General features: G+C 54.7%; 1 protein-coding gene across 14 annotated transcripts in view; it reads right to left on the minus strand.

Moving 5' to 3' along the window:
- PTK2 (protein tyrosine kinase 2) overlaps window positions 1-20,427 on the minus strand; it is a 192,686-nt gene that overhangs the window by 83,331 nt on the left and 88,928 nt on the right. For all 14 annotated transcript variants that reach the window (XM_066379591.1, XM_066379590.1, XM_066379584.1 and 11 more), the window contains 6 exons: window positions 14,016-14,070; window positions 10,199-10,339; window positions 9,301-9,378; window positions 8,157-8,264; window positions 6,330-6,447; window positions 2,998-3,028 (listed from right to left, as the gene is read on the minus strand). In XM_066379591.1, the coding sequence (XP_066235688.1) occupies window positions 2,998-3,028; window positions 6,330-6,447; window positions 8,157-8,264; window positions 9,301-9,378; window positions 10,199-10,339; window positions 14,016-14,070 (531 nt within the window). The remainder of the gene's footprint in view (window positions 1-2,997; window positions 3,029-6,329; window positions 6,448-8,156; window positions 8,265-9,300; window positions 9,379-10,198; window positions 10,340-14,015; window positions 14,071-20,427) is intronic.

Consider the following 20,427-nt stretch of genomic DNA (forward strand, 5'->3'; position numbering starts at 1 on the left):
GGGCCCGTGTGGTCTGCAGGGGAGGGATGTGGGGATCCCGGGACAGGGCCCATGGAGGTCTGCAGGGGAGGGATGTGGGGATCCCGGAACAGGGCCCGTGTGGTCTGCAGGGGAGGGATGTAGGGATCCCGGGACAGGGCCCGTGTGGTCTGCAGGGGAGGGATGTAGGGATCCCGGGACAGGGCCCGTGTGGTCTGCAGGGGAGGGATGTGGGGATCCCGGGACAGGGCCCATGGAGGTCTGCAGGGGAGGGATGTAGGGATCCCGGGACAGGGCCCGTGTGGTCTGCAGGGGAGGGATGTGGGGATCCCGGGACAGGGCCCATGGAGGTCTGCAGGGGAGGGATGTGGGGATCCCGGGACAGGGCCCGTGTGGTCTGCAGGGGAGGGATGTAGGGATCCCGGGACAGGGCCCATGGAGGTCTGCAGGGGAGGGATGTAGGGATCCCGGGACAGGGCCCGTGTGGTCTGCAGGGGAGGGATGTGGGGATCCCGGGACAGGGCCCATGGAGGTCTGCAGGGGAGGGATGTGGGGATCCCGGGACAGGGCCCGTGTGGTCTGCAGGGGAGGGATGTGGGGATCCCGGGACAGGGCCCGTGTGGTCTGCAGGGGAGGGGTGTAGGGGCTCCCGGGACAGGGCCCATGTGGTCTGCAGGGGAGGGATGTGGGGATCCCGGGACAGGGCCCGTGTGGTCTGCAGGGGAGGGATGTGGGGATCCCGGGACAGGGCCCTTGGAGGTCTGCAGGGGAGGGATGTAGGGGCTCCCGGGACAGGGCCCATGGAGGTCTGCAGGGGAGGGATGTAGGGATCCCGGGACAGGGCCCGTGTGGTCTGTAGGGGAGGGATGTAGAGATCCCGGGACAGGGCCCGTGTGGTCTGCAGGGGAGGGATGTAGGGATCCCGGGACAGGGCCCGTGTGGTCTGCAGGGGAGGGATGTGGGGATCCCGGGACAGGGCCCGTGTGGTCTGCAGGGGAGGGATGTAGGGGCTCCCGGGACAGGGCCCATGGAGGTCTGCAGGGGAGGGATGTAGGGATCCCGGGACAGGGCCCGTGTGGTCTGCAGGGGAGGGATGTAGAGATCCCGGGATAGGGCCCGTGTGGTCTGCAGGGGAGGGATGTAGGGATCCCGGGACAGGGCCCGTGTGGTCTGCAGGGGAGGGATGTAGGGATCCTGGAACAGGGCCCATGGAGGTCTGCAGGGGAGGGATGTAGGGATCCCGGGACAGGGCCCGTGTGGTCTGCAGGGGAGGGATGTAGGGGCTCCCGGGACAGGGCCCATGTGGTCTGCAGGGGAGGGATGTAGGGATCCCGGGACAGGGCCCGTGTGGTCTGCAGGGGAGGGATGTAGGGGCTTCCGGGACAGGGCCCGTGTGGTCTGCAGGGGAGGGATGTAGAGATCCCGGGACAGGGCCCATGTGGTCTGCAGGGGAGGGATGTAGGGGCTCCCGGGACAGGGCCCGTGTGGTCTGCAGGGGAGGGATGTAGAGATCCCGGGACAGGGCCCGTGTGGTCTGCAGGGGAGGGATGTAGGGGCTCCCGGGACAGGGCCCGTGTGGTCTGCAGGGGAGGGATGTGGGGATCCCGGGACAGGGCCCGTGTGGTCTGCAGGGGAGGGGTGTAGGGCTCCCGGGACAGGGCCCATGGAGGTCTGCAGGGGAGGGATGTAGGGATCCCGGAACAGGGCCCGTGTCGTCTGCAGGGGAGGGATGTGGGGATCCCGGAACAGGGCCTGTGTCGTCTGCAGGGGAGGGGTGTAGGATGAGACCTGGGAGGTGAGGGGCCTGGCTGCGGACAGGGGCTGGAGGGAGCAAGAGGATGGCGTGCTCCAGGAAATGTTAACGCGGCTGATGGCGAGGGGCGCCCAGAGGCCGGGAGCGGGCAGGGGAACAATCACGCAAGGCCTTGCCGACAGCCCTCAGGGCGCTGAGATCCGTCCTCAGAGCCATGTTGGGCATGGGCTTTACCAAGGAAAGCCCCCTCCCACTGCAGTGTTGAGATTGGCTAGGACAATGGGAAGAAGTGGGCAAGGGTGGGCAGGAGGTGAGCAGAAAATGTTACCCCAACAGGCCTCTGAGACTGCTGTCCTTGCCTGGTGCTGGGGACATGAATTTTAGGAGGGCTCCCAGCAGCCTACCTGCTAAGGGGAGGCCAGGATCGCCATGCCTAAACCTGCACAGACAACACTGTCCACGCTGACTTCCGCTTCCCTCTGGGAGTCTGGAATTTTGTCACATGCCAGGCAGAGAGTGTGTGTGACCTGGACCCAGAAAAACCACAGGCACAGAGCCTCTAACAAGCTTCCCGGGTAGATGATCCCTCACACGTTCTCACAACACATTGCTATAGCGACTGTGGTTGTCCCATCGGAGTCTGCTGGGAGGGGGCTTCCCCTGGATGTCACCCCTGGGCCTCTCCCTAGGCCAGCTTTGCCTGCTGTCCTCTGCTGCCATACAGCACAGCCATGAGTGCGACTCTACAACTGACCCGACCCTGTATTTCACTGTCATCTGGTCCCTAGTTCCTAGCACACTGGCTGAGAAAGAGATACTATTAAATAAGTTCTTTAGGCATCCATTTTTTACCATCCATTTTAAAAATTTTTATAGATCAACACATGACTATAAAATTTATGATACAAATAGAATAAATTACCATAAGTTACTTGAATGATGTTCTCACTGTAAAGCAGCCGGCACACTGCTGTTCTCAGGTTCTTACGAGGAGCGCCTGACTGCACAGTGACTGGTGAACAAGCCCCCCCAGTATCGTCACTGTGACTATTTTGAGTTCCCTGATGTAAAATAAATGGAAAATTCACTTCAACTTTAGATTAAACCTAAACATGTAACCAGAGGCACAACTGACTTGCTTCTTCCTAGAAGCATGCGTCAGCTCCCTACTCAGAAGTGCGGCAGCCTGGCTGCTTAGGCTGTGGGCACAGTGGTTCCCGCAGCTCCTGGCACGAGAGGAGCCATGCGCACGGAGCAGCACTTACTTTGGTATTGACGGCAGCGCCCGCTCGCCTTCTGGGGAAGAAAAGGAAAGACAATGGTGAGGTTCCATCCGCTCCGTTTGGAAGAGCCTATGTAGAAATCAGGGGAAAGGATGTGCCCCATTCCAGCACCTTAGCAACAGTCCTTTAAAGATTATTATACCGTCTACCTTAGACGTCGGTGGCTTTATTTCCAATAACTCTAACACAACTGACTACAGGCAAGCATCGTGAAAAAGGCACTGCCCCATCAACACAAAGTGCAAAGGTGACAAAATAGTGACAGGTGTCTTCCCAGGAGGGTTTCAAAGATGAGGATGTCTTACAGTTAAAGTCAACATTCCTCACATTTTGATAAACACGCTCATTAGCAGCAACACCTGTGCAGGAAACACATAGGCCACAAATCCAGATGTGTGGCTGCCAAGGGCCTGATGCCCCAGGGCCCAGGAGCAAGTGGCCGGCTGGGCGGGGACCTGGAGGTGTCCAGGCTGAGGAGCCCTCCACGACGGTGGCAACCTCCCACCAGTGACAGCAGCTCAGGACCTTGCTCCCTGGTGGGAAGGCGCTCGTCCCACCTCTCCCGTGTGTACAGCAGGAAGCAGGGAGCCCCTGGCTAACTGCTCTCTCTGGACTAATGGGAGCAAAGGCCTAACTGATCGTGTCTTGTAATCCATCGAAGCTATGTCACTACCAGAATAACCTTCCCCAAAACAAATTCATCAAGTCGTTCATGTGCTTATAAGTGTATGTCTCTCAACAGGGGTAGGATGAAATGTAAGCCCCTCTGTTTACCCCACAAAGCACTGCTCCGTTCCTATCAGCACAGAACACATTCTGTCTTCCATTTTCAGGCATGTCTGTGGGGAGGGGGGCACAGGTGGCAGGTGCCCATTGACCAGCCGCTTCTCTGATCCCTTCCAAGGCAGCCAGCCCCTCGGGAAGCCCCGTGTGGTCACACGTGCGGTCTGTCCACAGTTCCCCACCTTGCATTTGATCTTGAGCTCAGTCCCCCCAGTTCTCCCCCGCCCCCCAGCCCCCAGGCTCCTTCTCCACCGCTCCCCGATCACATGGGCGCACATCCCTTCCCCGGGGGCGCACGCGGCCCTCACACGCTCTAGCCCCTGAAAGACGTTCGTCTTCTGGGTGGAAACATCACTTTTCCACTCTGTCCCAGTTCAGCTCCAGCAGTTCCCTCAGAGGAGTCCTGGCTGAAGTGCCCCCTGGAAGCTGTGCACTGCCCGGGCTCCGAGGCTCCACAGAGCCCCCCCACACGCCGGGCCCCAGCGTCCCTGCCACCCAACGGGGCCCTCCCATGCACCTGCCACCTCCCCCCCGTGCCCCTGACACCCAGCGGGGCCCTCCCACGCGCCGGGCCCCAGCGTCCCTGACACCCAGCGGGGCCCTCCCATGCACCTGCCACCCCCCAGCCCCTGCGTCCCTGACATCCAGCGGGGCCCTCCCATGCACCTGCCACCCCCCATGTCCCTGACACCCAGCGGGGCTCTCCCATGCACCTGCCCCCTGCGTCCCTGACACCCAGCGGGGCCCTCCCATGCACCTGCCCCCTGCGCCCCTGACACCCAGCGGGGCCCTCCCATGCACCTGCTCCCCCCCCCCGTGTCCCTGCCACCCAGCAAGGCCCTCCCATGCGCCTGCCCCCGGCGTCCCTGCCACCCAGTGGGGTCCTCCCATGCACCTGCCCCCTGCGTCCCTGACACCCAGCGGGGCCCTCCCATGCACCTGCTCCCCCCCCCCCGTGTCCCTGCCACCCAGCAAGGCCCTCCCATGCGCCTGCCCCCGGCGTCCCTGCCACCCAGCGGGGTCCTCCCATGCACCTGCCCCCTGCGTCCCTGACACCCAGCGGGGCCCTCCCATGCACCTGCTCCCCCCCCCCCCCGTGTCCCTGCCACCCAGCAAGGCCCTCCCATGCACCTGCCCCCTGCGTCCCTGACACCCAGCAGGGCTCTCCCATGCGCCTGCCCCCTGCGTCCCTGACACCCAGCAGGGCTCTCCCATGCGCCTGCCCCCTGCGTCCCTGACACCCAGCGGGGCCCTCCCATGCGCCTGCCCCCTGCGTCCCTGACACCCAGCGGGGCCCTCCCATGCGCCTGCCCCCTGCGTCCCTGACACCCAGCAGGGCCCTCCCATGCGCCTGCCCCCGGCGTCCCTGCCACCCAGCGGGGCCCTCCCATGCGCCTGCCCCCGGCGTCCCTGCCACCCAGCGGGGCCCTCCCATGCGCCTGCCCCCGGCGTCCCTGATACCCAGCGGGGCCCTCCCATGCGCCTGCCCCCGGCGTCCCTGACACCCAGCGGGGCCCTCCCATGCGCCTGCCCCCGGCGTCCCTGCCACCCAGCGGGGTCCTCCCATGCGCCTGCCCCCTGCGTCCCTGACACCCAGCGGGGCCCTCCCATGCGCCTGCCCCCTGCATCCCTGACACCCAGCAGGGCCCTCCCATGCGCCTGCCCCCGGCGTCCCTGACACCCAGCGGGGCCCTCCCATGCGCCTGCCCCCTGCATCCCTGACACCCAGCAGGGCCCTCCCATGCGCCTGCCCCCTGCGTCCCTGACACCCAGCGGAGCACATGGCGCTCGAGCCCTCAGACCACCCCTCGGTAAATGAGAACTAAACCAGCCTCGGGCCCCAGTCACTGACTCGTTCTGAACAACTGTGTGTATATTCACCTGTAGAACAGAGCGTGCGCGTTGTTAGCTTAAAAACACAGAATATATATGAACACTGCATAATTCTATACAAATCCTCCTCATCTTTAAAGACATTCTGTCATCCAAATTTCAAGCAAAATAACTAAGTTATACCAGGATGACCAAAATTAAAATAACTGAAAAATCCTATCATGAGTTCATTTCCCATGAACACTACCGACTGCCTCACAAAACCTCACATCCTTACCGAAGTGATGCAGCCTCACTTCTAGGGTATTCATTCTAATCGTCAATTTTACCTCGTGACTGACAATGAATTTTGTTCTTGGACTGCCCTAGGATCTTGAGATATATAAGAAAAAATAGCAAAGAGGCTTTATTTATGAGTTAAAAGAGACACTTGAGAAGAAACCCAGAACATAATCACAAAAGTTCATGCACAAACACCACAGTCACTTAGAAAACACTCCCAGTACGTCTCTCAGACAACAGCTTTCGACTTTCCAGCCCAGCGCTGGCTGCACGCAGACCACAGGCGGAGGAAACCAGGAACCAGACTCGGGGTGCTCGCCCGGGCTGCCCGCTGGCCAGTGACTCACAAGGAGGGCTGCGGGCGGGCGGCTCCTCCAACAGCTCAGAGCGCGTGCGCAGGCCGGAGCAGGGCTCACCTTTCTGGGGTCGGATGATGAAGGACTGTGAGGCCCCGTTCACCAGCCGGCAGTAGCCATCGATCAAGTCGGCCATGTTCTCGGCAATGGTCAGGGACGGTGCTGTCACTGTCAGAGGCTACGAGGGGAACAGACCGAGAAAGAGCTGTCATTGTTCTTCCCAATAATCAAGGGACAGCTGCACATGACATCAGATCTCTAGATACACGGGGAACAGCGGAGAGGGGGACGGAACCAGATCTGCCCTGAGGTCTGAGAGAAGAAGGAAGTCTGATATTTCGGGCGCTGTCCCTGGACGGTGTGACAGAAGGCAGGCCCAGACAGAGACGGGAAGGTCACTTAAACTGAGACTCGCTTTCCAGAATAAAGAGAGGTGAGCCAGTCCTTTCCCTCAGCACGCGGCCCTCTGGCACTCTGACTGCAGGAAGGACATGGGTCACAGCAGGCTCAAGGACGACTTACTTCAGAAACTAGATTGACGTGCCGTGAATTTTTACCAGCCACCCATCACAACTTTTCTAACATGAAAGAAAATGAGTAAAACTTCATTCTTTTTAGCATGCATAGCATGTGCTGCCTAAAAGCTTAGAAACCACCGTTTCCAATACAAAACAGGCACTTTTGATAAACTGCCTACCAACCAATCATCGAGTGTCATGCAGGAGACAATCAGAGCTGTACTTTACTTTCAAATACGGTTTGTGAGTTCATGTAGCATTTATTACCCCTTCCAGTGAACAGCCTGCCTCACCTGCGCTATCCTGTTATTATTGGGGGAGGGGAGAACAAAAAGAAAGGGCAGCTGGAAACGATGGTGCCTAACGAAAACATCCTGAACTATTTACAGGAAACTTCCATTTAGGATAAGGTATTTTAAGGTACCATTTAGTACCAAGAGTCAGCCTGGCTGGTGGTGGCACAGTGCATAGAGCCGTGATGGCGAACTTTTTATAAAAACCGCCCACTTTTGCAGTGCTGGTCAACCTGGTCCCTCCCACCCACTAGTGGGCGTTCCAGCTTTCATGGTGGGCCAATTGCGCCATTTGGTTGCTCTGCTACCGCCCACCATGAAAGCTGGAACGCCCACTAGTGGGCGGGAGGGACCAGGTTGACCAGCACTGCAAAAGTGGGCAGTTTTTATAAAAAGGTTCGAGCTAGAGCCACAGAACAGCCACCGTCCCAAGGCAGAGAGGAGCGAGGTGGCTGAGGGACTCTGAGCCCTCTGAGCCCCAGGAGGGGCCGGGGCCGGGGCGCACTGTGCTGCAGGGCAGCGGATGGTGCCTGACATGCTTCTGCACGAGCACAACCGTGTCTGCCACCAGCCGCCCACGTTCCATCCTTCCATCCCTCTGCAGGCCGCGCCTGGCGGCGAGCTGACAGAGAGCCCAGACCTGGGCCCAACCCCGGCCCAGGAAACAGCACAGTTTACAGAGTAGAGCGTATTTTTTTCTAACCTTAAGGAGCTGATTTCCTTGGTAATTCACAATAATTCTGTCATCTTCACAATGATGCTCTTGATTGACTTTTAAATGTTTCCTGCTCTCTATTCCTGGGGGCATTTGATCACCACTGTTTGTAATTAAACACTTACTACACGGGGAAGGCTGTGCTTCTGACGTGGAAACTCCATCCTCACCCTAGCGCACTGTGATTTCTAAAAGGCCCATTTGAGTCTCCCCAATGACACGTGCTCCTACCTCGGGCGACCCCCCTCAGTCTTCCCTAGCGACAACGCCCATGTGCACCTCAGGGCCCCCCTCAGTCTCCCCTAATGACACGCACGCCTCGGGGCCCCAGCCGTCTCCCCCGGCGACACCTCCCGCGTACCTCGGGCGCCCCTGCTATTTTCAGCTGCAGCATCCCTTTCCTGTCCTTGTCTTCACTGTTGGAATACTGAATGGTCTGCACTTGATTGAAGTCAGCCAGATGTGTGGGCTTTGGAGAGAAAAGGCACAAACTGTGGACCAGATCAAAGGCGGACTTCACGTAACCTCTGAGATCCCCGCAGGCCCACCCCACCCGTTCTCCTGAGGACGCCCTCTCAGAGACTGGGGTCTGGGGGAGACGGACTGTCCACGGAGCACGTGGGGGGTTCTCCTCCTCCTTCAAAGCTGGGAGGTGCCTGCTCCTTGCACTCCTGATGGCCAAAGAGGCACACCCCATCCAGGAGCTGGCCAGTCCCAGAGAGAGAGCACAGACAGAGGCCGGAAGGAGCAGGGAGTCCCTGACTTGGCCTCTGACTGCTGGGGCCTGGGAACCGTGTGAAATTCTTGGTGGCAGTGAATGTTCTGCTCCGCTGCCAACAGGGGCAAGCCGGGCCCACTCCCAACACGCCCTGCGCCTGAACACGCCCTTGAACCCTCCTGAAGGTCCAGGGAGCACTGGGGTCGGTGGTGGAAGGTGCCCAAGGGCCCTCTCGTGCAGACAGGCCAAGAGATCGTCCAGTTGTCCAAGCAGAGTAAACTCTCTTCTGAAGAGAAAACATGGCCTCCGTCTTTTAACTCTCTAGCACTTCATGACAGCGGTCACTCTGCAGGCAAGGACTGCCCACCCCTCTACTCAGAGTGCTCGGCTGCTCAGGCCTCTTGGTCCTAACCTGCCATGCGCACCAGCCTCTCCTGCCAAGGCCCCGCTCGGCCCAGGTCACACCACCGGGGCTGCGCGGGAATTCTGCTTCAGAAAGGACTCAAACTCAGTTTCCCTCCTAACAAAACCTCTTCAGAGCTTTGCTTTCAGGCACAGGAGTGCTCGGGAGGGGCCCGCGGGCGGGCGGCCATCCCAGCCCCTGCGTCTGGGCAGCACAAGTCCTCGGGCAGTGCCCCCGAGTCCTCCTGCCCCTGCTCTTTCCCAACCCCTTGACCGGCTCCCCCTGCTCAGTCCACGAGTGCTGTCACACCACAAACCCCGTGGGCCCCGCACCCTCAGCTGGGCCTCTGCAGCCGCAGCCAGCCCTGGCAGTCGGGGGACTCACGTTGCAGCCCTTGTCTGTGAGGTAGCTGATGCCTTCCTCGGGGCCGATGGCCAGCTCCACCGAGATAATCCAGCTTGACTTTGAAGGTCAAAGAGGTGAAGACAGAGGAACCGGAAGGAGAAAGAACTTAGATAAAGAGCCCATAGCATATTAAAGGACCAGTGGGGCTGGCCTGGCTAGCCAGTGCTCTGTCTGCCCAAACAGTCTGTCTACCAAGCACTAATGGACGGCTTCACGGACCCGCCTCCCGAGCCTGCACAGAGGTGCGCCGTGCGCGCTCCAGGGGCGCAGGAGCTATAGGGAGACGCCTGATGGGCCATCAGCCCTTTGAAAACAGGGCCTCAGAACACTGCTCGGCTGCGGTGAAAATCTAATTATGAACATGGACACGCTACTTAAAAAAGAAGATTTTACTCTCCCTTTGTCACGTTTCTGCACTTCCCCCCACATTCTCTTGTCATTAAAAATGTAACAAATTCTGCCTGACCAGGTGGTGGCGCAGTGGATAGAGTGTCGGACTGGGATGCGGAGGGCCCAGGTTCAAGACCCCAAGGTAGCCAGCTTGAGCGCGGGCTCATCTGGTTTGAGCAAAAAAGCTCACCAGCTTCAACCCAAGGTTGCTGGCTCGAGCAAGGGGTTACTCAGTCTGCTGAAGACCCACGGTCAAGGCACATATGAGAAAGCAATCAATGAACAACTAAGGTGTTGCAATGAGCAACGAAAAACTAATAATTGATGCTTCTCATCTTTCCGTTCCTGTCTATCCCTCTCTCTGACTCTCTGTAAAAAAAAAAAAAAAAAAAAAGCGACAAATTCTACCTCAGTCAGAAAGTTAGCTCCATACGGATCAGAAAAAGCCAGAGTCTCGCTAGGCCCCTCGCCCCATGCCCATACTTACACCAAGAGCACATTTGAAGCACTCCTTGTCAAACCTGTACACCGGGGAGAGGATCTCAAAGAATTTCAAAATGCTTTCTTCTCTATTGAGGTTGGCAAACTGTCTAAATGTTTGCTGGATCAGCTTCCTTAGTGTTTTGGCCTGCACAATAAAATTACAAAAATCTTTTCAGAGTCAAGAAAAGTCAAGACCAGGGGTAGTCAGCCTTTTTATACCTACCGCCCACTTTTGTATCTCTGTTAGTAGTAAAATTTTCTAACCGCCGGTTCCACAGTAATGGTGATTTATAAAGTAGAGAAGTAACTTTACTTTATAAAATTTATAAAGCAGAGTTAAAGCAAGTTAAAGCATATAATAATTACTTACCAAGTACTTTATGTCGGATTTTTGTTAAGTTTTGCAGAATAAATTTTTATAAAACAACTTACTATAGTTAAATCTATCTTTTTATTTATACTTCGGTTTCTCTGTTACTGCCCACCATGAAAGCTGGAACGCCCACCAGTGGGCAATAGGAACCAGGTTGACTCCCACTGGTCAAGACCATGGCAACATGAGCTAACCACAAGGACGAGTCTTCCCCACACCACCTCATATCACCTATGGTCACGTTACTACAAAATATATTTATCGGACCTTTATTTCTTTTTTTAAATAACTGTAATAAAATACACATAACAAAATATACCATCTTGTTCGATTCCCGGCCAGGGCACACAGGAGAAGCGCCCATTTGCTTCTCCACCCCTCCGCCGCGCTTTCCTCTCTGTCTCTCTCTTCCTCTCTCGCAGCCAAGGCTCCATTGGGCCCGGGCGCTGGGGATGGCTCTGTGGCCTCTGCCCCAGGCGCTAGAGTGGCTCTGGTCACAACATGGCAACGCCCAGGATGGGCAGAGCATCGCCCCCTGGTGGGCAGAGCGTCGCCCCATGGTGGGCGTGCCGGGTGGATCCCGGTCGGGCGCATGCGGGAGTCTGTCTGACTGTCTCTCCCTGTTTCCAGCTTCAGAAAAATGAAGGAAAAAATATATATATATACCATCTTAACCATTTTTAAGTGTATAGTTCAGTGGTTTTGAGCTTTAAAGAATGAGCAGAAATTTGTAGAGTCATATTGGTTCATTAGAACATGTAAACTGTCAGGCATTAAATTAAAAACATGGTCCTGCCCATGACAGGGACCTGGCGCAGGTGAGGGGTCAAGGCGCTCACTGGCCTACTGCTGAGAGGGGCAGTCAGTACAACCTTTCTGAAGGACATCAATTAGAAACCGTAGAGCCTGGCCAGGTGGTGGCACAGTGGACAGGACATTGACCCGAGACACTGAAGTCCCAGGTTGGAAACCCCGAGGTCACCAGCTTAAGCACAGACTCACTGGCTTTAGTGCGGGATCATCGGTATGATCCCATGGTTGCTGGCTTGAGCCCAAAGGTTGCTGGCTTGAGCCCAAGGTCACTGGCTTGAGCAGGGGGTCACTGGTTCAGCTGGAGCCCCCTGGTCAAGGCACATATGAGAAAGCAATCAAACAACTAAAAGTGCTGCAAGTACGAGCCAGTGCTTCTCATCTCTTCCCCTTCCTGTCTCTGTCTCTCTCTCTCTCTGGCTAGAAAAAGAAAAAAGAATCCATAGGAAACCAGAACTCTCGACACAGCAGTTAAAGCCCAGGACATATTCTTTAGGAATGACTCAGCAACAAGGAGGTTCGGTAGAGCTGTTCATGGTAGTGCACGGCAGGGCCACATCTGCTGGGTGCTGTCACCCGGTGCTTCACACAGCCCTAGGGACTGTGGTGTGGAGCTGACGGACACTGAAGTCCATACCAGGGATTACATGAAGAAATGTAAAAAAGCAACCGCACACACAGGTGCTTTCGGAAAGAGAGCACAGGGTAGGACTCCCACGTGGACACGTGTGAACGTCGGCATCGGTGCCCGACGACGGAGAGAGACCAGCACGCCTCTGTTTTCTGTAGGAAAGAAGGCGTCTATCCATGCATGCTATTCAAGTGCAAACCAATGCACACACACAGAAAAAACGACTCGGAATGTGACACTGCTTTGAAATGAACAGTATTATTAGGTCAGATAACCAGAAATTACACCTACTCAGTCATTCTGAACTATAAAAATAATTTCATATTAGTCAACCAAATATTTATCAGATGCTGCTAGCAACAAAGGACCCCTAGGGTTTCCTAGATGGGAAGGTTAGTATGTAGTGCTAAAGGAAATTTCCAAAGGAAGAATAATAGGCTGAGGAATTATTGTACCCACCCATCCACCAAATGCTAAATATAGATATGTTAACAGCACATGCAAAGCATGCTTCAAAAAAAAGAGAGAGACAGAGAGAGTTGACATAAGGTTATGTCAGTTTTAGGTGCACAACATAACGATTCAGTATTTGTATATATTACAGAATGATCAGCAGCACACCTAGTTAACACTCATCACCTCACAGACCTACAATGTCTTCTCGTTATGAGAATTTCTAAGACCTACACTCTTCCCAACTTTCAAATATGCAAAATAAACAGTATCATAAACTAGACTCCCTTCCCCCATTTAACCCCCAACCCCCACCTCTGGCACCACCAATCTGCTCTCCGTATCTATGAACTCGGGTCTGTTTTATGTTTTGTCTTTAGATTTCCACACGCAAGTGAAATCCTATGTTATCTATCTCTGTCTAACTTATCCCACTTAGCATCATGCCCTCTAGGTCCATGCATTTTGTCACCAGTGATAAGATCTGCTTCTCTTTACAGCTGAGTGCTAGTCCCATCTATGCATCCAGCTTGCCGACTCGACCCACTCCTGCGCAACGACTCTACCCACTCCTGCGCAACGACTCAACCCACTCCTGCGCAACGACTCGACCCACTCCTGTGCAACGACTCGACCCACTCCTGCGCAACGACTCGACCCACTCCTGTGCAACGACACTCGGGTTGCTCCCGGCCTGGGCTCTGGAACTGACGCTGCCATGGACACAGGGCGCTCCACCCGTCCACAGGCACCGACGCCAGGCCGGGACGCGCCACGCAGACGCCAGGCCGCGCTCTCCCACACTCCGTGAGCTGCCGGCACACTGCCCACGCTGCAGTGGGTGCTGAGGGACCGCGGACCCAGGCCCTCCTGTGCTGCACTGCAGGGTCACCCTGCCACGGTCACAGGCTAACCACAGACATGAGAAAGACTAGTTTTTCTTGAGGAATGAAACTAAGCGTTCCTGATGGAACCCTAGAAAGGACTTTATTACTTGGGAAGTCTCAAGATTCTTCTCAAAACTAGTAACCAGTGAGCTCTTAACATTTCTAGTTCTGAAATGAGATTTCTACGGTGAATTATAGTCAAACACACTGAAACCTGGCTCTTTGAGACGTGCTAATTTTCGACTTACAGAAGAGTTACAAACAGAGTCCAGAGCTCCTCAAGTCCTCCCCAGCCCTGTCAGAAGGGGACACCGTGCACGACCCGCCCGTGTGCTGACACTAACACAGCAACACTGGTGCAGTACTGGTCACTCCACAGGGACTGGGCCACACCCTGTCTGTCCACTGAGGACATCGTCCATGACGTGCGGACTGTGCAGGACGGCACACCGCACCTCCTCGGGTCTCCGCCGCCCCTCAGGCTGTGACAGCTTCCTCACATGTCTGGACAGCTGTGATCGGAAAGTGGGGCCCACAGAGAGCTCCTCGCCACTAACATCACAGGATGACAGCCAGCTGTCACGCCCTCACTGTGCACACGGGAGGGGACCGCACACCACAGGGCAGTTTCTGAACAACGCGGTCATGACAAGTGACCTCTACTTACCTTGACAGAATCCAGTAAACTCCGAGGAAAAAACCGCTTCAAACCAACATCTTTTCTGAAATATAAAAAGAAGTGTAACAATAACACCCCCAATCCAATGACTATAATGAGGCTACTGCAAGAACATAAAAGTAAACTGAACTACTTACCCTTGTACATACAATTCAGGAGGGAAATAAATGACATTCCCACTCACCAGCCAAGCCACAGAAGGGGTGGGATTAATCACTTTCTAGATACATTCAGAAAATATCAATGCAACCTTGTTGAAGTAGGATGTTTTGTTCTTTTTTTTTAAAGGTTTTATTTATTCATTTTAGAGAAGGGGGAGGGGGGGAGGAGCAGGAAGCATCAACTCCCATATATGCCTTGACTGGGCAAGCCCAGGGTTTCGAACCGGCAACCTCAGCGTTCCAGGTCGACGCTTTATCCACTGCGCCACCACAGGTCAAAGCGGATGTTTTGTTCTTTTAACACTCATTGGAAACCCATTTAAAATACTGTCTCTTTGCAAATTGCAATGTATAGATAATGGTTCTTCTTCAGATAGTGCTGGAAAGTTAGCCTTATAAACACCAGTCTGCAGTGGGCAATGCTGTGTTTGTGGACTGGCCTCAGCAGGACAAAGCTGGCACATGCTATGGGGGTTTAGAAGAACAAACCTTGAATTAATTTTAAGAGTTGACTCTTAAAACAAACTTTTTTTGGTTAAAGAACACATTCACCCAATCAAGGGTCCTCATCTCAGTTTCTTTCAGGCAGGGAACAAACAAACAAAAAAGAAATTTAGGGATTTGCCGAAGATCAAAGGCTGAATGTGTCCAGATGCTGGAAACCCCAGAGGCTTTCTAGTGGTTTCGACCTTTCTGCACTTGGGGACCAGTAGAAACAGGATCATTTTGGGGGCTGTTAAGGCAGAAATCACCTTGAGTATAAGTGAATTCGAGTAAGATCTTCAGGTCTATAATATTCATACGACATCAGGGTGGTTAACTCTTTTGCAGACCAGCACAAAATTTCTAGTGGACCAGTCCGCCGACCAGCAGTTGAAAACACTGCTTTAGATCAGGCTACAAAGTCAGTCATTATTATCAAGAGCCTCAGAGTGCTCTGGCCAAGAGAGCAGACCCGAAAGGACACCTCCCTCTTTTCCCTACTTCCTTTGGGTTTTAAGTGCCCAGGCTGTTTGGCCAGTAGATGGCGGTCGTGCGCTTGTGAGATGAACTAGAGCGGACAGTCGGGGGGCGCGTGGAGAGAAGAAAAGTGAAATACAGGTATCAGTTCAGAATTACATAAGGAAACAATAAACTGAATATGAGATTTCACACACATAACACAGGAATGGCGCAGTCTACTGCTCGAAGCGAGCAGACCACAGAGGCCACATGCACACAGCTGGTCCCGCAGTGATTCCTCAGCCCCTGTTCTGTCATCCGTCAGGACCTGGCCAGCGATCTCCTTCAAACCCCACACTGATCTCGGCTCTCACTTTCTTACTGGTTTCAGCATCGTGCTCTCACCAGCTATAAAATGTGTTCTTGCCTTCTGACAGGCCATTTTCTGCTTCTGGTGCTCGGTTAATTCACAAGATGCCTGGTTTCCATTTATTTTTCTAACCTCGCTGACGTGTAACTTTCCTATCATTTCAGGTCTGCGGCACCTACTCGGACTCCAGGACGTGCAGACGGCAGCGCCCACCGCCCTTCCCTGTCCTGCTGCCTCCTGAAAAGACGGGACGGCGCACTTTAAGGACGTGGTGCTGACGTCTTTGGGAAGTAGCAAAATAAGCAGAGAGAAAAACAACACCCAGAGCTTTCTGCACATCCCAGCACCTCCTGCCTGCCTTCCCCTCAGGCAATGAGCCGGCCACAAGCAGCACCACTGCCCAGCGTGGACCAGGACTGGACCGCAGCCGGGCCCGGGGTGGGTCTGCCTGCCACCTCACACCTGCAGACCTCACCCACCCGCTCTGCTTGCACACGGCAGTGCCGCCTCCTGCACGTGGAGGTGCTGAGGGTAAAGTAACCAGAGGTGAGCCCTGGAGCCAACTCCAAGGGGGCGTTTCCTGTCCCTCGGAGCTCTGTAGGCCCCTCTCATCTGCTGAGTTTGGGGCTGTTTTGGGCAGTGGGAGGGTGGCCTGACTCTGGCACCAGCAGAATGCGCCCTGAGGGGGAGGGGAGGGAGGCTCTGTCCTGTGGAAAGAGGGCGGGAAGTGTCTGGGATGCAGAGCTGTGAGACTGGCGTGAGAGCAGGAGGGAGGCCACCGCCTTGCACCACAAAGGGAAGGGAACAGCGGCGGGGGGCACCGTGAGGTCCACCTCAGACAGGTGGGGCTCGCCTTCCCTGTGGGGACACCAGGGAGACGGCCAGACAAGGGGAAAGACCAGGGCAGGGATGTCCTCTTCCAACTGTGATATCGTCAGTGCCACTGTATTTCTACTTTTCTTTTCCTTCTTTATTTGTTTAGAAAGACAGAGGAGACAGAAAAGGAGAGGGATGAGATGAGAAGCATCAGCTCATAGTTGTGGCACCTAAGTTGTTCATTGACTGCTTTTCACACGTGCCTTGATGGGGAGGCTCCAGTTGAGCCGGTGACTCCTTTCTTAAGCCAGCAACCTTGGGCTTCAAACCAGAGACCATGGGATCATGTTGATGATCCCGCACTCAAGCCAGCAACCTCAGGGTTTCAAACCTGGGACTTCAGTGTCCCAGGTCAACACTCTGTCCACTGCACCACAGTCAGACACGTTTCTATTCTTCTTACAGCCAACTGGAAAGAATTTATTGTACTCGTTTCTGCCACAAGTAGAAAAATTAAAGGTGGACCAACAGGGTTGTATGTTTCAAGAAAACTGAAAGAGAGAGAGCATGTTTCTTTGTGAAAATAAAGACTATCACAGGGTGTTACTTTACCTTCCCTGGTGAAGATAACTCCAGTTGAAAAAAAAAGCTAAGGCCAACTAATACTCAGCAAGTCTGCGGCTCAGTTTCTCCAATTACTTCTGACTAATAAGGAATTTGTAACATTTGTCCAGATGTTAGAACGCTTTTATTTATTTATTTATTTTTATTTATTTATTGCTTTTTTTTGGGGGGGGAGAGAGAGAGAGAGAAAGGGGAGGAGCAGGAAGCATCAACTCCCATATGTGCCTTGACCGGGCAAGCCCAAGGTTTCGAACCGGCAACCTCAGCGTTCCAGGTCGACGCTTTATCCCACTGCGCCACCACAGGTCAGGCAGAACACTTTTAAATGAACACCTGGCAACTAAGAAAATAAAAACGGGGCTAAAGTACATAAAACCACTGGAAAAGCTCATCACCACCCTGGCACAGGTCCTGCTGATCCAATCCAGAAGCCGGTGTCCTGAGGCTCTGTGGTGGAGGCCGCGAGAGTCCCCCGGAGCACCTCAGGCACTCGGTCCCCGTGCAGGGAGAGCCTGCCCTGGACGCCTGAGCTGAAGCCTCTCTGAGGGAACCGGGGGACTGCGGCCGTCCCCCTCGCACGGCAGCCACTTCTCCGAGCAGGCACTCAGTCCCCGTGCAGGGAGAGCCTGTCCTGGACGCCTGAGCTGAAGCCTCTCTGAGGGAGCCGGGGGACGGCGGCCGTCCCCCTCGCACGGCAGCCGCTTCTCCGAGCCGCGGGCAGGTCAGCACTCTGTACCACAGGCACTCAGCTCTGTGGGAGCTTGGCTTTCAGTTTTAGGTGCATAAGCTTCATTTGAGACCAAACGCCACATCTGTGAGATAACATGTCTAAAACAATAAATAGTCCTTTTAAACAAAATACAAGTCCTGGCCCTTCCTACAAGGGGATTCTTTATGACGAGGTAACTGTCAGAGGTGGGTCCTAGATGCAGCACTCACTTGACGAAAGCGAGCGGACGTGACACTGAGACACTGCTAGGCCCCGAGTCGCAAACCTGAGCGTGGGCTTGTTGAGCTCGAGTTCAAAGGAACCTCTGTAAAACCCACACACATAGTATGTGACACTGTGAGAGCTGTACTGCCCACTGCAGTAGCCACAGGAAGCCATTCAGACTTGAATTAGTTCAAATTAAATTTAAAAATCTTGTTCCCTGTCCCGGTAGCCCCATTCATTCAAGTGCCGGGGGCCCGTGTGGCTAATGGCTCTCCCATGCTGGCTGGGCAGACAAAGCATCCCCGTCACAGGGCTCTGGGACTCAGTGCTGGGGGTCTGGGGCTCCTTGGACAGGAGCCCTGAGAGTCCAAGTACTCGGATTTGAAGCTTCAAAGAGAGCGAGCCCGCGCATGCACGGACTCTCACTGGGCAGCATGTCAGATCACGGGCAGACACTCTGCCACACGAGACACCAGCTTAAACGACTAACTGTATGAGCGGGAGGTCCCAGACCCAGGGCATTTCCTAGCTAAGATGTAGGGTATTGGGGACTTAACATACATTTGTGGTCAAGTGTAAACCAGAATTATCTAGTTAATGTTGAATTCACTGCTGCCCGCCCCTCCGGTGAAGTATGCGGCCACCACGAACTGGTAAGGCCCTTCTTTCTCCCTGGGGCTCACCCTCAAAGCCCTGCCACCCCACGTCTCCACCTGCCAAACATGACTTCCTGTGCCCCCCTCACACCACACCTGCCCTTCAGGGGGTCTGGGTGGGAAGGCGGGGTTCCCACTGGGTGTAGGAGGGCATGGACACCACCCCAGGCGCCACGATGAACTTGGGCTGGTCAGGCACTGCCTTCAACCCCCAGCAGTGGCCTCGGCCTGGACTGTGCGGGCGCGTGGCCACAGCCCCTCACACAGGAGGCTGTGGGAGGCTTGGGTAGCACTAAGCTTTAGTGACATATGACAAAGTAATTCAGCTGCTATGAGTGAGTTCTTATGTTAAGGAAAAACTTATTTCCCCTTTGGCACTAATTCTGAGAAGACTTTGCATCTGTTGGCTCTGTTTAATTCCTCAAAGCTTTAAAGCCCAGGCAAAGAAGCAACCAAAACTGACTTTAAACATAACCAATAATGTGCATATTCAGACAGTATTCCTATCTTGCCCTCACCCCCTAATTCTTGCAATTGAGTATCTTTAATTTAAAAATACCACTGAGGCACTTAACCTCTAAAATGATACTTTAAGCTTCTTAAACACTGATGAATGTTAAAATTCTCTAATGGCATGAAAGACTGACACTGCTTCTTAACGGTGTTCTCGTCACCCTGGGTCCCAGCTGTCCAGCAAGGCCCCAGCTATGTTTCGGCCTGTGTCCTTCTAAGGGGAAGTACTGTGACACACTGTGTCCGAGCGAATGCCCACCTCTCCCCCCTCCGGAGTGCGAATGTGCTGAGGAAGGCGCAGCAGCCATCCTCGCCCGAGGTGGCGTGACACAGACAAGGAAGGACGAGAGGGAAGGGGCCGGCGCCAGGTGACGAGGAGCACTGACCGCTAGGTAGGAGAGAACTGTTGGCAGAGCCTGCCAACCCCTCACCCTGTCCACGCCCCTTTCCTTCGGGCACCCCTGAAGGCACTGGAGAGCTGTGGGTTAGTACTGACGGCATCACACACAGAACAAGAATTTTAACATGATGCCCTCAGCTTCCGTTGGTTTAACCAATGCAGTTTTTAAGCTTGATAATAAAACACTTCTTTATAACATTTGACCTGACCTGTGGTGATGCCTTCTTTCCTACCCATCGCCTCTACTTTACAAAAGATGTGAATGAAAGTCTCATCTGTGACACCCAGTTTGTTCCCTGGGAGCGTGGCCCTCGGAAGGTCCAATTCCAGGGCTGGGGGGCAGGAAGCCCTGCCTGTGCCCCCCCAACCCGCAGCTGAAAACACGAGGACAGATGGTTAACTCTTTAGCTGGTTTAAAAAGAAAATTTTATATAGGTATAAAATTCTAAATAATGCCTATTCCACTCTCTAAAGTTGGGCCTAATGGTTTTCAGAATAAAAATATTAACAGCAACCAATCTGTGTCCTCATGAGCAAAGTGTTCTATCTAAAACAAAGTGGCCCTGGCCGGTTGGCTTGGTGGTAGAGCGTCGGCCTGGCGTGTAGGAGTCCCGGGTTTGATTCTCGGCCAGGGCACACAGGAGAGGCGCCCATCTGCTTCTCCACCCCTCCCCCTCTCCTTCCTCTCTGTCTCTCTCTTCCCCTCCCGCAGCCGAGGCTCCATTGGAGCAAAGATGGCCCGGGCGCTGGGCATGGCTCTGTGGCCTCTGCCTCAGGCGGTAGAATGGCTCTGGATGTGACAGAGCGACACCCTGGATGGGTAGAGCATCGCCCCCTGGTGGGCGTGCCGGGTGGATCCCAGTCTGTCTGACTGCCTCCCTGTTTCCAGCTTCAGAAAAATACAAAATAAATAAATAAATAAAAAATAAAACAAAGTGACTGTTGCCCAGCCTGACTGGTGGTGGCGCAGCAGATAGAGTGTTG

The sequence above is a fragment of the Saccopteryx leptura genome, chromosome 3 (genome assembly GCF_036850995.1).
Source record: "Saccopteryx leptura isolate mSacLep1 chromosome 3, mSacLep1_pri_phased_curated, whole genome shotgun sequence".
Classification (NCBI taxonomy): Eukaryota; Metazoa; Chordata; class Mammalia; order Chiroptera; family Emballonuridae; genus Saccopteryx; species Saccopteryx leptura.